The 14468-nt window shown below is 25.8% G+C and overlaps 1 protein-coding gene and 1 long non-coding RNA gene across 5 annotated transcripts in view; one reads left to right on the plus strand and one right to left on the minus strand.

Moving 5' to 3' along the window:
- The window catches only part of LOC127288222 (SAM and SH3 domain-containing protein 1-like), a 315893-nt gene extending 307794 nt beyond the window's left edge, over nt 1–8099 (plus strand). The window contains exons 11-15 of one of the 4 annotated variants that reach the window (XM_051315559.1): nt 1145–1243; nt 3163–3519; nt 3628–3840; nt 4362–4512; nt 7023–8099. In XM_051315559.1, the coding sequence (XP_051171516.1) occupies nt 1145–1243; nt 3163–3519; nt 3628–3840; nt 4362–4512; nt 7023–7747 (1545 nt within the window). In that variant the 3' untranslated portion in view covers nt 7748–8099. The remainder of the gene's footprint in view (nt 1–1144; nt 1244–3162; nt 3520–3627; nt 3841–4361; nt 4513–7022) is intronic. The other 3 variants (XM_051315560.1, XM_051315561.1, XM_051315562.1) reach the window with 3 other exon arrangements.
- LOC127288225 (uncharacterized) overlaps nt 1–14468 on the minus strand; it is a 72105-nt gene that overhangs the window by 26688 nt on the left and 30949 nt on the right. The window lies entirely within an intron of this gene.

Genomic DNA, 14468 nt, shown 5'->3' on the forward strand with positions numbered 1-14468 from the left:
AATTAACCATATATTTATTCTTTTTTATAAGTCGATCTTTAAACTTCCCTTATTGTTTATATTGCACGTTAAACCCACCCCCCCCACCCCTATTTCTTTTGTTTTCCATTAGTTTTTCATAACTGCACACTGTACACTTCGTACACCCCATATATATATAAAAAAAAATAATGGCAAATCAATTTTTATTTGCAAGATTTTGCATTTTGAATTTAGAAGCATTAATTAGCTATACCAAAATTAATAAAAATAAATCGAAAAATTATTTTTCAACATAATTTATATTTTATTCTATTTAAAATTATTTTATTTAGAAAAAAAAATGTATTTATTTTTTATCGATTTTGTCACTTTTATATGAAAAAGAAAATTTATTTGATTCAAATAATCAATTACTTGGCTATTATCAAATAAATATTTACATTAAACAAATCATTTTTATTTAAATTAAATTAATTATTTGCTCTATAAACTGAATTAATAAAAATGTTAACTAATTTTTATTAGTGACTCACAATTTCCTTTTGAATTAGTAAAATTTAACTAATTCAAGAGGAAAAAGTGAATTACTAATTTAAATTAGTTTAAAATTTCTACAAATTTAAATTAAATTTAGAGAGTGAATCAAAATAATTATTTGAATTATATAAATAAAATTTTACTTGAAACCAATAATTTTTTTTTTTTGAAAAACTAAATATCATTTAATTGACTCAAATAATAATTTATTTAATACAAATAAATATTAATTTTTGAATCAAATAAATTTTTGTTTCACTGTATCCAAATTTTTTTTTTGTCTTATTTTTTATATCAGCTAAAGAAATAAATATCCAAATGAATCTAAAAAGTGAAAAATATAATTTTTCAAATTATAAATAATCAAATCATTGAAAAATAATAATTAAAGAATTATCAAAAATTTAATGATTTTAATTTGTCAACTTTGTTTTTTTTTTTTTAAAGAAGAAAAACTCGCGACTCTTTAAATAGTAGGGGAATAAAATTTTCCAATTTAATGACAATTAAACAAAAAAAAAAAAAAAAAAATCGTTATTTGCGTTTATATTGTCATTAAAGTTTATTATCAATTCGCTTCCTAAGTAGTCAGATTTGTCTCCGACTTACGGAGTGTCGATTTTAGAGCCGGAGTAGCGGCGAGGAAGGCTTGTCTCCCAGCCAAAGCAGCGACTACGAGGATCAAGAAGAATTAGAGAGTCAACACTGCGCTGCCATCCACACAGTACGTCATCACAATCCTCATTCAAACAATACTTGCATCTCTTGTCTATTCTTCACGCATTTTCTCTCTCCTACTCATTAACCTGATAATTTGCACGATTTCCTCACGAAAAAAAAAATATATTTTTTTACGCATGAAACGAAATCCTGATAATATATATTTTTTTTTTAGAATATTATACAGACCCCTTGCAAATTTTATCATCACCTTGAATTTTACTGTGATTTTTTAATAATTCTTTTTAAAATTTAAAAATAATAATTTTTTCTTCAAAAAAATTTCTTATTTCATAATAATAATAATAAAATTTGCATTTAATTATGCAAATTATTATTATTAGTATTATTTCACTGAGAAATTTTATTTTTATGAAAAATAATGAAAATTGACTAGAGAATTAAAAAAAAAAGCACAAGGTGATTTTAATAATTAAATTGCTGTGTGAATTGAATTTTTCGAAGGCTTTTACAAAAGTAGTGCATGAATTTTGTAGTATTCATTCTTTGCTAAACAAAAAAAAAAAAAAAAAAAAAAAACCCAAACAAAATTACATGACACTGTAACACAAACGTTGACAGTGATTCCTATACATATCGTCTCGAAAATTCCACCCCTCGAAGATATTTCATTGGAAAAGATGGAATTAATTATTTCTAATCGATAAAATTAAATGAAAGAATCGTTGCACGGTATCGAAAGACTACCTGGAGCACATTTTGTTTTTCTTCTTTCCACTATATATAGAGCAGTGTCGCATCGATAATAAATTTTCATTAAGTTAACAAAATTGTAATTGAAAAAATTGAAGAAAAAAAATTTTTTCTTGCGTTAAGCAAAAGAAAAATTTGGTTGTAACAAAAATGTCAACCAAAATGTTTTCTTGTCAAAACAAAATATTGGTACTCTATATTTTTTTTCACGCACTAAATGTGAAATAGAAAGAAAATAATTATCAAATTTTATAAAATTATTTATTTAACACACAAGTATTAAAAAAAATTAATAACAGAAGTAATAAAAAAACAATTAATAAAACAAAAACTATCATTGGTTCAAGAAAATCATTTACTTGTCCGTATTTGATCGACTAATTTTCTTAATAGAAAATTTACTTCAAATTAGTGAAATTTTTTTTTGAATTAAGAAAATATTGAATCAAATACGAGAAAATAATTTTTTATGATTCAATATTATTTTTTTCCCATTGTAGTAAAATTATATTTAATATTATTTATTAGTTAGTGCAACTACCAAAATATAGGAAAATTTTTTTTCATAAGTTTAGAATTTTTTCTCTAATAACCACATTTCTTTCTAAAATTTTAAAAATATTTTTACAAAATTTGATAATTATTTTTCTATAAAATGTGAAAAAAAAAATTATTTTTAGTTTTTCATAAGTTTAGCAATTTTCCCCCTTAATAATCACATTTTTCTCGAAAAATTTCCCATGGAAAAATAAAAGATTTATCTGAAAAAATGGTTTCACTAGAATAGTGAAAGATTTAATTCAAACAATTATTTTACTATTCTAGTGAAATCATTCGCTGTTTCTGCTAAACCTTTTTTTTCCATAATATTTTTATAAGATAATTATTTTTCTGTAATGTAAAAAAAAAATGATTTTCCATTTTTTATCATTAAAATCGAAATCATGATTAAAAAATCGAAAATTCTAATTTTCTTCACATCACATTTTATTTTAATTTCATAATAATTTGTAAAATATATTATTCAGAAAAAATTTTTTCTTCCCACATATTATTTTGATGATTATAAAATTTTTTATTTTTGAAATAAAATTTTTTTTTAGTGATCTAAAAGTATGTTTCTTTTTTTTTGCACGTGTGATAAAAGTGAAATTATATTTGTGATTTTTTTCTCTTTTTTTTTTTTTTTTTGCTTTTCTAATTATTCAGAGCATCAACTCGTTCCAGTCGGAGGCAAGTGCATTACTCGATGGCGATGGCAAGTCAGGAATCGCGGGTCAAGCAAGGTACTTGAGAAAAGATGTACAAAAAAAGATATCACGACTTCGACAGGATAGAGCATCATCAGAGGCATTCCCTTGTAGTGCAAGCAGTGTTGAAAGTCTTCCAAGTGGAAGTGGTTCAAGTACACAAGCTTTGGTACGAGCGGGAAGTAATCATAGTTCGATATCCTGTGAAGATAGAGAGGCCATTAGCCCAACGTCCATTGGTCCCGTTCTCTGTAGGGCGAGGGCACTAGTCGATTATACACCCAGTCCATATGACAAAGAGGCTTTGAAATTTAAGGTTTGTATTTTACAATTTTTTTTTCGTTCTATTAAAAAATTAATTTATATAATTTTTTTTGGAGAAATTTGTTGATGGAAAATGAAAATTAATTTCTTGTTTTTGCAGAAAGGAGACGTTATCGATGTAATGCAAATGAACAAAAGTGGTTTGTGGAAAGGCGTTGTACACAATAGAATAGGACACTTCAAGTTCATAAACGTGGAGATATTGAATGAGAGAGTACTGAGGCGAGGTGAACCAGAACGAGGAAAGTGGGGCCAAAGATATAGACAGAAACCCGGATCCGTTCAAGAGCTCTTACAAAGAATGAATCTGCAGGTAAGAAACATATAACAAAACTTTTTTGAAATTCACGACCGGAATTCTTGAATCTGATTTCTATCTTTTGCAACACGTAAACTCCATAATCTGACATCTAACTTCTTTAATCAATCTCTTATTTAAAAAAAAATAAAAAAATTCTTCCCTGATTGGAATCTGAATATTTACGATTAAGTCCTCTTTAAACTACAATCGAGAAATCAGCAATTAACTTTTTTATTTTTCTATTTTAATAACTATTAAAAAAAAAATCAGTTTTCAAATATTTTCAAGACAAATAGAGAGAGGAAAGTAATTAATAAAGACACGCTAAGTTGGAAACTGAAGGTTATAGATGCATCGAGTGTAGACAAATTTAATCACAAAACCAAATAGCAAACAATCAACGTGGCTACTTGCAAAGTTTCTAGAATCGATCTTTAGTCCTGGCATGAACCTTATATATATATATATATGTAGAAGTTTGGAGAAAGCACAAACTACATTGAACTAACTCGTTGTGCATAATGGATGTACAGGAACATATTCCGGTATTCGTGCTGAATGGTTACGAGGATCTCGAGCTGTTTAGGGAGTTGGAGCCAGCGGATTTAGACTACCTTCGCATTCATCAACCGGAACATCGGGCTAAGATCCTTACTGCCGTCCAACTTCTACACGACCTACAATGTAAGTGTTTATTTTCTCCCAAACTAAATAACAGGCAGAAGGATTTGCATTATACTTTCACCAAATTTATTCAGTGCGTTAATTATTCATTTATATAAGTTGATAAAATTAAAAACAATATTTGAAAAAATTTTCATGTAATTTCAACAATTTTTTTACTATTAGAAATAAATGAATGAAAATTAAATGGTCTAACTGAAATTTACATTTACTACTGTGGCAAAAATTAGTATTTATTAAAAATGGCTTTTACTGCTGATAATGTAAAAAATGTCAATTTTCCTACTAGCTGTATTAACAACCTAGTCTGACTAAAATTGGTTTTTACTACTGTGGAAAAATGAGAATTTACAAATCTATGTCTGACTGTACTTGTTTTTTGCTACTGATTTTTAAAATCCAAAAAGCTACATTTTACTAAAATTTATTTAATGAGGAACAAATTTACAGTAGTTTAGTCTAAATGTAGCTATCTTATTCTACTGATGAAAAATTACGAAATTTTTGAAATCCTCCTGTCTGACCTAAAACATCTTTTACTACTGAGTAACATATTAGCTCGTTTGTAATTAGTCGGAACGGTAACACTTTTCCTGCTTTTTGAATAAATTCCCATAAATTCTGTCTAATTGCAACTTAATTTTACTACTAAAACAAAATTTAGAAAATTTAAAACATTTTTCAATCTTCTTGTTTGACTAAAAGTGACCTGTACTACGGTGCAAAAACTTATTAGAATTTTGTATGTTTAGTTTGATTAAACTTATCCTTCACCACTGATAAAAAATTAACCAAATTTTTAAAATCCTGTCTGAATAAAAATAATTTTTACTACTAATAGCTAAATTTTAAACTCTTAATTTTTTTGTATCTCACTTTTTACTACAGCAAGTGGTTACATTGCACAAATTTCCAATATTTAGTCTGACTAAAACTGTCCTTTTCTACTGACATCGAAAGTACAACATTTTTGATACCATCTGTCTGACTAAAACTTTTTTTTACTACTTATTCCTACATTTTAAACACTAGGTTTTAGTAATAATTATTTTACTACTACTAGTACCTAAATTATCCAAATTTCCAAAATTTAGTTTGACTAAAACTGTCGTTTTCTACTGACAACGAAAGTACAAACTTTTTGATACCATCTGTCTGACTAAAACTTTTTTTACTACTTATTCCTAAACACTAGGTTTTACTAAAAATTATTTTACTACTACTAGTACCTAAATTATCCAAATTTCCAAAATTTAGTCTGACTAAAACTGTCGTTTTCTACTGACAACGAAAGTACAAAATTTTTGAAACCGTCTGTCTGACTAAAACAATTTTTACTACTTATTCCTACATTTTAAACACTAGGTTTTACTAAAAATTATGTTACTCCTGCTAGTACCTAAATTATCCAAATTTCCAAAATTTAGTCTGACTAAAACTGTCGTTTTCTACTGACAACGAAAGTACAAAATTTTTGAAACCGTCTGTCTGACTAAAACATTTTTTACTACTTATTCCTACATTTTAAACACTAGGTTTTACTAAAAATTATGTTACTCCTGCTAGTACCTAAATTATCCAAATTTCCAAAATTTAGTCTGACTAAAACTGTCGTTTTCTACTGACAACGAAAGTACAAAATTTTTGATACCATCTGTCTGACTAAAACTTTTTTTACTACTTATATTCTAAATTTTAAACGCCAGATCTTACTAAAAATTAGTTTTTCTACACGGAGAAAAATGGAAAAACGAATAAAGTAACTTTTACTACTTTAAAAGTAAAATTGGACCTGTCCGAAGTTTCTGCGCATCTCTGGCAACTTTTACTCGAAAAATAGTAAAATTGACTATTTCTGTAGTAAATTTTACTGTTTTCGTAGTAATTTTTACTATTTCTGAAGTAAATTTTACTATTTTTGGAGTAAAAGTTGCCAGAGATGCGCAGAAACTTCGGACAGGTCCAATTTTACTTTTAAAGTAGTAATATTTACTTTTTCTTTTTTTCCGTGTACTGATAAGCCTTAATTATCCAAATTTACATAATGTAGTCTAACTAAAACTGTTTCTTTATTGATAAAGTTACAAAATTTTTAAAATCTGTCTGTCTGACTAAAACTATTTTTTTACTACTGATAACGAAATTACAAGATTTTTTAATCCATCTGCCTGACTAAAACTATTTTTTAATACTTATTTACTTATGTTTACTTTTAAACCCTAAGTCTTGTTGAAATATTTTTTAGTATTGTCCAAATTTACAAAATATAGTCTAACCAAAACTGTTTTTATCTACTAATTATGAAATCACAAAATTTTTTGCATCCTTCTGTCTGACTGAAACAATTTTCTACTACTAATGCCTAAATTTTAAACGCTAAGTCTTACTGATAAATTCTTTTACTACTACTAGTTCGAAAATATTTCCTTCCTCCCCCCCTCTCCCTTTTTTTTTGCATAATACAACTAAAATAACTGAACTGTAAATTTTATTTCCGCTTTTCCCAACAGCCGGAAGCGAAGGGGACTTAGCCTCAAGTTCTGAGGGCGATGAGGTTGGCCGCCTTGCACCAACCTCCAGTCAGACATCCGGTCACTGTTCGCCCTTCAATCGACGTCAATTCCCCCGTGATTCCGGATGCTATGACGCCCACAAGAATCCCACGAGACGTAACGTAAGTCCCGAAACATCTAAAGTCATCAGAGAGAACAATCTTGATGTTACAATTCAGGGTAAGTGCACATCAAACGATGGAATTCCATTATCTGAACCAAAAGATGATTTTCATCCAAATATTCCAATAACGAGCGCCATTCAAAAGGAGCAACCGTCATTTGAAAAATCGCCTTTATTACGCGGTGGTGGTAATGTTCGATTTATTGCAAAAAGAGGGAATTTCGGTGAGACTGTTGTTATTGAAGACGCTTGTGAAAATGCACATAAACTTGGAATGGTGAAATATGTCGTTGGTGCCAATAATGATATTGGTCTGGGTTGTGAGACTGTTAATGCGACAGTTAATTTAAGTCAAAGAGGATGCCTAAGTGAAAAATCAAGTGACTCAGGTGTTAGTTCGTCGAGTCTTAGTTCTGCACCGCCACCCAGAGACAAAAATCTTGTTGTCACTGCGGCATCTGATTCGCCAACAAAAAATTTTGGCAATTTCTCACGTAATTCACCAACATCACATGCCATTGCTGCCAAAAGTCAGAGCAATGATGCCAGTTTCCAGTAGGTAAAATATAATTATTTCACATATTCTATTAATAGTATAATAATTATTGTCCTAAAAAATAAAACACCGCATTTTTCAACGTCAATAATAATAATTGACAAAAATAATTTTAATTTTTAAAAAAATTTATTTTAAACGAAACTTAACTTTTTTTTAATTATTTTTTTACAATATCGAAAATTTGTAAGAAAAATTAATTCCAAATATGCATATCATAAAATTATTCAATTTTTCAATTAATTTAACAATATCTCTAATATTTAGATATAAGAAACTTGATATAGTTTTTTTCAACATAATAGACAATAGAGAAAAACTAATTTTTTCTAAGGGGTGTTTTTTTTACATTTTTTACAACTGTACAAAACTTATTGTTTTATAAAACAATATATATTCTCTTTTAGAATAATAGTCCAAGAAATTATCACACTGAAAGTGTCTTTAATAAAATAAAAAGTTTACATAAAACAATGTAAACATTTATTTTTTAAAGTAGATTTTAAGTATTTATGCTGAACTATGCACAATATCAGACATTTAAATAACAAAAAAAAAAAAAAAAAAAAAAAAAACTAACATTTAATCTAAATAAATATTTTCAATATTGATAAAAAAAAAAATCTCAAGTCAATAGAAAATAAACATTAATAAAATTTAGAAAAAATTATATTTTATTTATTAAATTTTTTTGTTGTAAATAACGTAAATTGTTTCATATGGACAAAATTTTAATAATTTAATTTTTTATGTCTTTGTTAAGAGTTTATTATTATTATTATTATTATTAATATTATTATTATTATTATTATTATTAATATTATTATTATTATTAAGAAATTGCAATAATCGAAAAAAATTATAGAAAAAATTTGCGGTGTTTCAAAAGAATGGACATAAAAGCAAAGTGCTCTGAAATCTTTGAATCTTTAAAACAATTTAGAATTCATTAATTCTGGCAACTGGCATGCCAGCCTCTTAGTAAGTTTTAATAATGTGATATCATAACAATAGGCAAGCGCTATAGGTACGACAGTGACCCAACGAAAGAAAATAATTTATAACAATTTGCAAATAAAAAAATTAATTAAAAAAATTAATTTTAAACCAATTTCAGTTTTTAACCAAATTTTCCCAGGTTAATTAAAAACATCCATAACATTAACAAACGTCAAATTTAACATTAATTAAAAATAAATTTTTTTGTTTTCTAAAAATCAAAAATTTTATAAAAAAATTTTTTTTTCTTTGGATCACTCTAAATAGGTAGACACAATTAAAAAAAAAAAAAGAAATTACAATCCTAAATATCGACATTCGACTTGGCAATTTTATCGAAACTGAATATATAATTGAATTATATAGGCAATAATAATGAAAGAAAAAATCTCAATTTTAGAACGAATGTATAGAGTTCAACAATTTTTAATTAATGACACTCTATAATCAAGAACAATAAATATACAGACACATCGAAATAACTTGAAAATGAAACATAAACTATCAATAGTTAAACGACTAATTATAATAAATTTAAAAAACGAAAATATTCAATTAGTAGTTACTTAATTATATTCCAATTTAAATTTCTTTCTTTACTAATTTATAAACAATTTTCATTTATTAATATTAATATGATAAAATATTTACAAAAGAAGAAAACGATTGACTTTTAATTTAATATGAAAATTATTTATACTGAATATTTTGGAGTAAAATTAATTTACAATACATTAATTGCAAAATCATTATTTCATTTCATTCTGCGAATTAGTAGAAAGGAAAGAGTAAGAATTTATACTAAAAGTAAAAAAAAAATTCTTCACTGAAAATCAAAATAATTTCTAATTAATATCAGAATTTTTACTATTAAAAAAAATTTCTCTAAGAGTCTACATTCTTTTTAAAAAAATTAATTTAAAAACAAGTCATTAAGTTTTTTAATTTTTATATAAAAAAAAAATTATAGCGAATGATTTTTGATTAATTTGAAATAAAATATCATCGAGAAATATTTTTTAAGTGACCACTATTGAAGCAAGCACCTATTTCTAACGATAGACAATCTTCGCCATCGCGGTTAAAACTATATTGTTAGATATTTATTATAAATATAGTTTTCGACACGATTGTGAACCTGTAAATCTGTACATTGGCCTCACGGGGAACGTTAAAACTTTACAGAGAATATTATAATGTACATAAAATAAACCATTTATAGAAACCTAATGATGTTTTATATATCGAACCTGTCTTTGCCAAAACTTAAGACTAGATTCTATATTAAAATGATTATATATACAATAACGTTGAATCTTATGTACATCTTTGTATAGAATTAAAAAAAAAAAACAAGAATAAAGAAAACGGCGAATATATTAATATTATTAGTTGTTATATAAATATTTATAGAATTTAGAAACTTTTACTGTACATAAATAATTATAACACGATGATGATTGCATCAACGCGTATATGAAAAAAAAAAGCCTGCTTGCAAATGTTAATATTAACAAGAAAAAAAAAAATTTGTGTGTATATATACATATTATAGCATATAAAATTCGCGACTATCTCAAAAAAAAAAAAAAAACCTCAATCGATAGCTTCCCTTGTTTTTATAATAATAATGTAATTTGAGAACGTTCTAAAAATTTTACTCTACGAACAAACTCTCTTCCAATATTGTATATGAAATCAAGAATTTTATATATGATGTCAAAATATATGTTTTATCACCTCTGAATATTATATATATATATATATATATATATATATATATATATATAAGTTCTGCTTTTTCAAGCGTACAAGAAAAAAGTATGATTAATTTTTTTTTTCAATCAAACATTTATTTGAAACAAAATATGGATAAGTACTGGAAAAAAAATGTAATTTCATATTTTCATTCAATGAATAAAAAAAAAATTCAATAATTAACGAAAGTAAATTCGTTTTTTTAATTAATAATTATTATTATAAAAATACAGAAATAAATTGTTATTTCAATTTTTTCTTTTCTGTAACGTAGTGCAATTTTGGATACGAAAAAACAGTTTAATTTTTGCCAGCCCGTTTATTATTGTAAATAAAAAAAAAAATATAAAATAAATTACCCAAAATCTAAAAAAATACGTCTTCTGTAACAAAAATTAAGTTCTCGAGAAAAAAATTTTTTGAATGAAAACAAAATAACTAAAATAGTTTTATTAATACAATAAAAAATATAAATGAATTTCATTTAATGAAGAAATTGAAAGCTTATAAAAAAAATTTTCATTAATTAATCAATTTTTTCTTGTACGCTATGAAACATTTATGGATCGTAAAGGATCAAGTCTCAACAGCAATATCATTTGTTTTATAATTTATATTCTCTGACTTTTTTTTATATATATATATATATATATATATATATATATATATATAATAAGTTCTCGATTCCAGATAACTTAAAAAAATCTCCAAGAGAGATATAAATATATACTGGTTTCGATAATGTTGCAGTAGATTATCCGTTCCATCGAGTTTTAAGGTGCATATATAAAAATAAAAAGGAAAGAGAGAGAGAAACAGAGTGAGTGAAAATGAAAATTAGATTAGATAGAGAGCAAGGAGAGAAAAAAATATATGTTAATTAATAATGAGTTTATGAGATTGTATAAATAGACACGACAGTGATTTTATTAGCTCGAAGGGTATCATCACTCGATGTAAATCATTTTACCTATAGGCCCCGTAGTAAATTGAATTTTGCAAAATTATAGTCACAAAAAATATGAAAAATTTATAAGTAAAAAAAAAAAAAAATAAATGAAATAATGAAAAATAAAGAGTAAAATAATAAATAAATGAGAAATAAAAAATAAAATAAAACATGAAATGAAATATAAAAATTATTCCTAAAGAGGCTACAAGTCTGTTCTAATTCAAATAAAGCGAAAAATCAATAATAAATTATTATTTGAAAAAAAAAATGAATAATAATATAATTAACCGTTACGAAATTTAGAAACGGTTTTCTTTTTTCGACCAGCGACTGCGAATTAGCCATCGAGATTTTTAGTCTTTAATCGCCTGGAGCATGAGATTTTAATTAAATAAAGGTCTAGTCTGAAAAAAAATTGTAAATAAATAAATAAATAAAAGTGGTTACAATCGTTCACGAGGGCCACCCAAAGTTTTTCTAAGCTGATTTTGTATGTATATTAATTATCTTTAAAAAATGATGAGAGATAAACTACGACTGTAATTATTCTCATCTCGTCAGTTTTTACATGGTTTCAAACGTTAATATTGTTAATTTATTGACTGTGAATAGAAATAAAAATGACGAAGACTCAACAAAATAAAATTTCTTTTCTTTAACCTCTACCTAAATTTTTATTTTTCATAAATTTCTTTATTTTTTATTTATAATAAATAATTTTAATTGAATTTTATTAAAATGTGTAAAATTATTGTTTTTTTTTTCCTAAAAGAATCATTTTCAGGAAAGTCTCTTTTGTTCTGGTTGAATTGACTCGAGGTAAATAGAATTTTAGAAGTAAAGCCAATACAATCAGGAAAATTAATTCTCCTGTATTTGTCAAGGCTCAAGGTGGTATTTTGTTTCAGAAGTTGTGAGAAATTTTGAATCTTTCGACACTTAGTCACACACAAAGTCAAATTCTCTATAGTATATAATAGTTATGTATATATATATATTATAACTTCAACTCAGTAATATTCCTCTCTATTTAACAAATCCGCTCATATTATATTGTCTCTCTTGTGTCGCGGGAAACTTTAGAAGGAACTTGTATATTTCGTCAACGAAGTAGTATCTTCACTGAATTTACAATGATGTCGCGCGCGTGTTGATTGACTAAACTTATTTCTTTGATTTTATAAAAAAAAAAATTCATTTTCCTTTTTCAGAATGATAATAAAAAGAGTTAACAAACAAGTATAGTCTGGACAAAGACTTAAAAAAATAAAAAAACAGAAATTTGAAGGACAAAAACAAAGGAGACTAACAACTTGGTCTGAAGGAGTTATAAATAACAAGAAAAAAAAAATTAAGAAACGATTCTGTCGTGACTTTATGTGACAAGTACGTTACTGAGGTGAGTATACTTATCCACCCCCCCCCCCTTCCCCTTCTACACCCCCCTTTTCACCAACAGCTCAGTTTCGTCTCGTCAGCAATTATACTTCAGGCAAAATCTTGAAACTTTGCTCTAGGCTCATGAATTGCATGTCTCTGCTCTGTCTGTGATCCTGGCAGTCGACTATAGAGTACTTATGTAAACATACTCCTAAATTATTACTAGACTCCGAGTTCTACAAATTCTTTTTTACACTACACAATTTCATTCCTTTTCATCATTTTTTTTTTTTGCCTTCTTTTTCGCGATTTTTTCAGTATAGAAAAAACTACACTTCTCAATTTATCAAAAGAAATACTTCAGAAAAAATTTAAATTAAAAAAAAATCTAATTTTATTTTTACAAAAAGAATATAAAAAATGTTTAAAAAAAAAACATTGAAATATGAATTTATAAAAAAATTGTTTTTACCACTGGGAGGAAAATTCGAGGAAACTGGCTGACTAAATTGAAGTGTCACTTTAAAAGTCTGACTAAAATTGACTTTTACTACTGATTTTAAAATTCATCGAAATTAAATTGACTAAAACGAACTTTTACTACTGATACTGAAATTACTAAAAATCAAAAAATTGTCTTACTAAAAGTGTCCTTTACTATTGTTATTAAAAATAGCAGAGAATTTCGTCTGACTAAAGTGGATTTTTACTACTGGGAACAACATTTCTAAGAAATTAGAAAGCTAGACTCGAATTCACTTATATTACTTAGAACAAAATTAGAAAAATTCAATAATGCAATGTCTGACTAAAACTGTATTTTACTACTCACAAACATTTTTTTTACTCTTTACCGAAATTAAGTATGCATTAATTTGTCGAAATAAATTTTTACTGGCTTTAACGAAAAATTACTAGTAACAACAAATTTTCAAGTATTTAGAAAGTCTGACTTAAACTGACTTTTTCCACTGTTATAAATTATAAGAATTCGTCAATGTTTCTATCCCACTGTAAAACTGTATTTTATACTGACAATATCAATTTTTTTTTTTTGATAATTACCAAAGAAAAATAATACCTGCTAATATATAATACTTCGAAGAAATTTTGTCTGACTAAAACAAATTTTTACTACTGATAATTGGTTTTTAAGAATTTAAAAATTACAATAGTTGCAAAAAAATCTGCCAGAAATTGATTTTCGCTAATGATAACAAAATATCAAAGAAGTTAGAATGTCTGACTAAAATTGACATTTACTACTGGTAAAATAACTATAAAGAATTTAGTAAATAAAATTATAATCTAAATATTAATAGAGAAACTAAACTGACATCACCATTGTGAGATTCCGTCTGACGGAACTGGAATATTTTACTACTGACACGAAAATTACAAACTCTCAAAATTTGAATTATTAAACATTTTAATTAATTTGAATTAGTGACTCACTTTTTGCTTTTAAATTAGTTAAATTTTACTAATTCGTTCATTGCAAAAACTAGCCGTCTTAAAAGTGCAAAAAACGTCTTGTTTTAAGACACATTTGGTGTCTTAGACGCGAAAAACGTGTTAAAACAAGACGTTTTTTTGCACTTTTAGGACGGCCAGTTTTTACAGGTGTTAGTAAAC

Source organism: Leptopilina boulardi, unplaced genomic scaffold (assembly GCF_019393585.1).
Source record: "Leptopilina boulardi isolate dan_hultmark-lab unplaced genomic scaffold, ZJU_Lbou_2.1 LbouV2_38, whole genome shotgun sequence".
Taxonomy (NCBI): Eukaryota; Metazoa; Arthropoda; class Insecta; order Hymenoptera; family Figitidae; genus Leptopilina; species Leptopilina boulardi.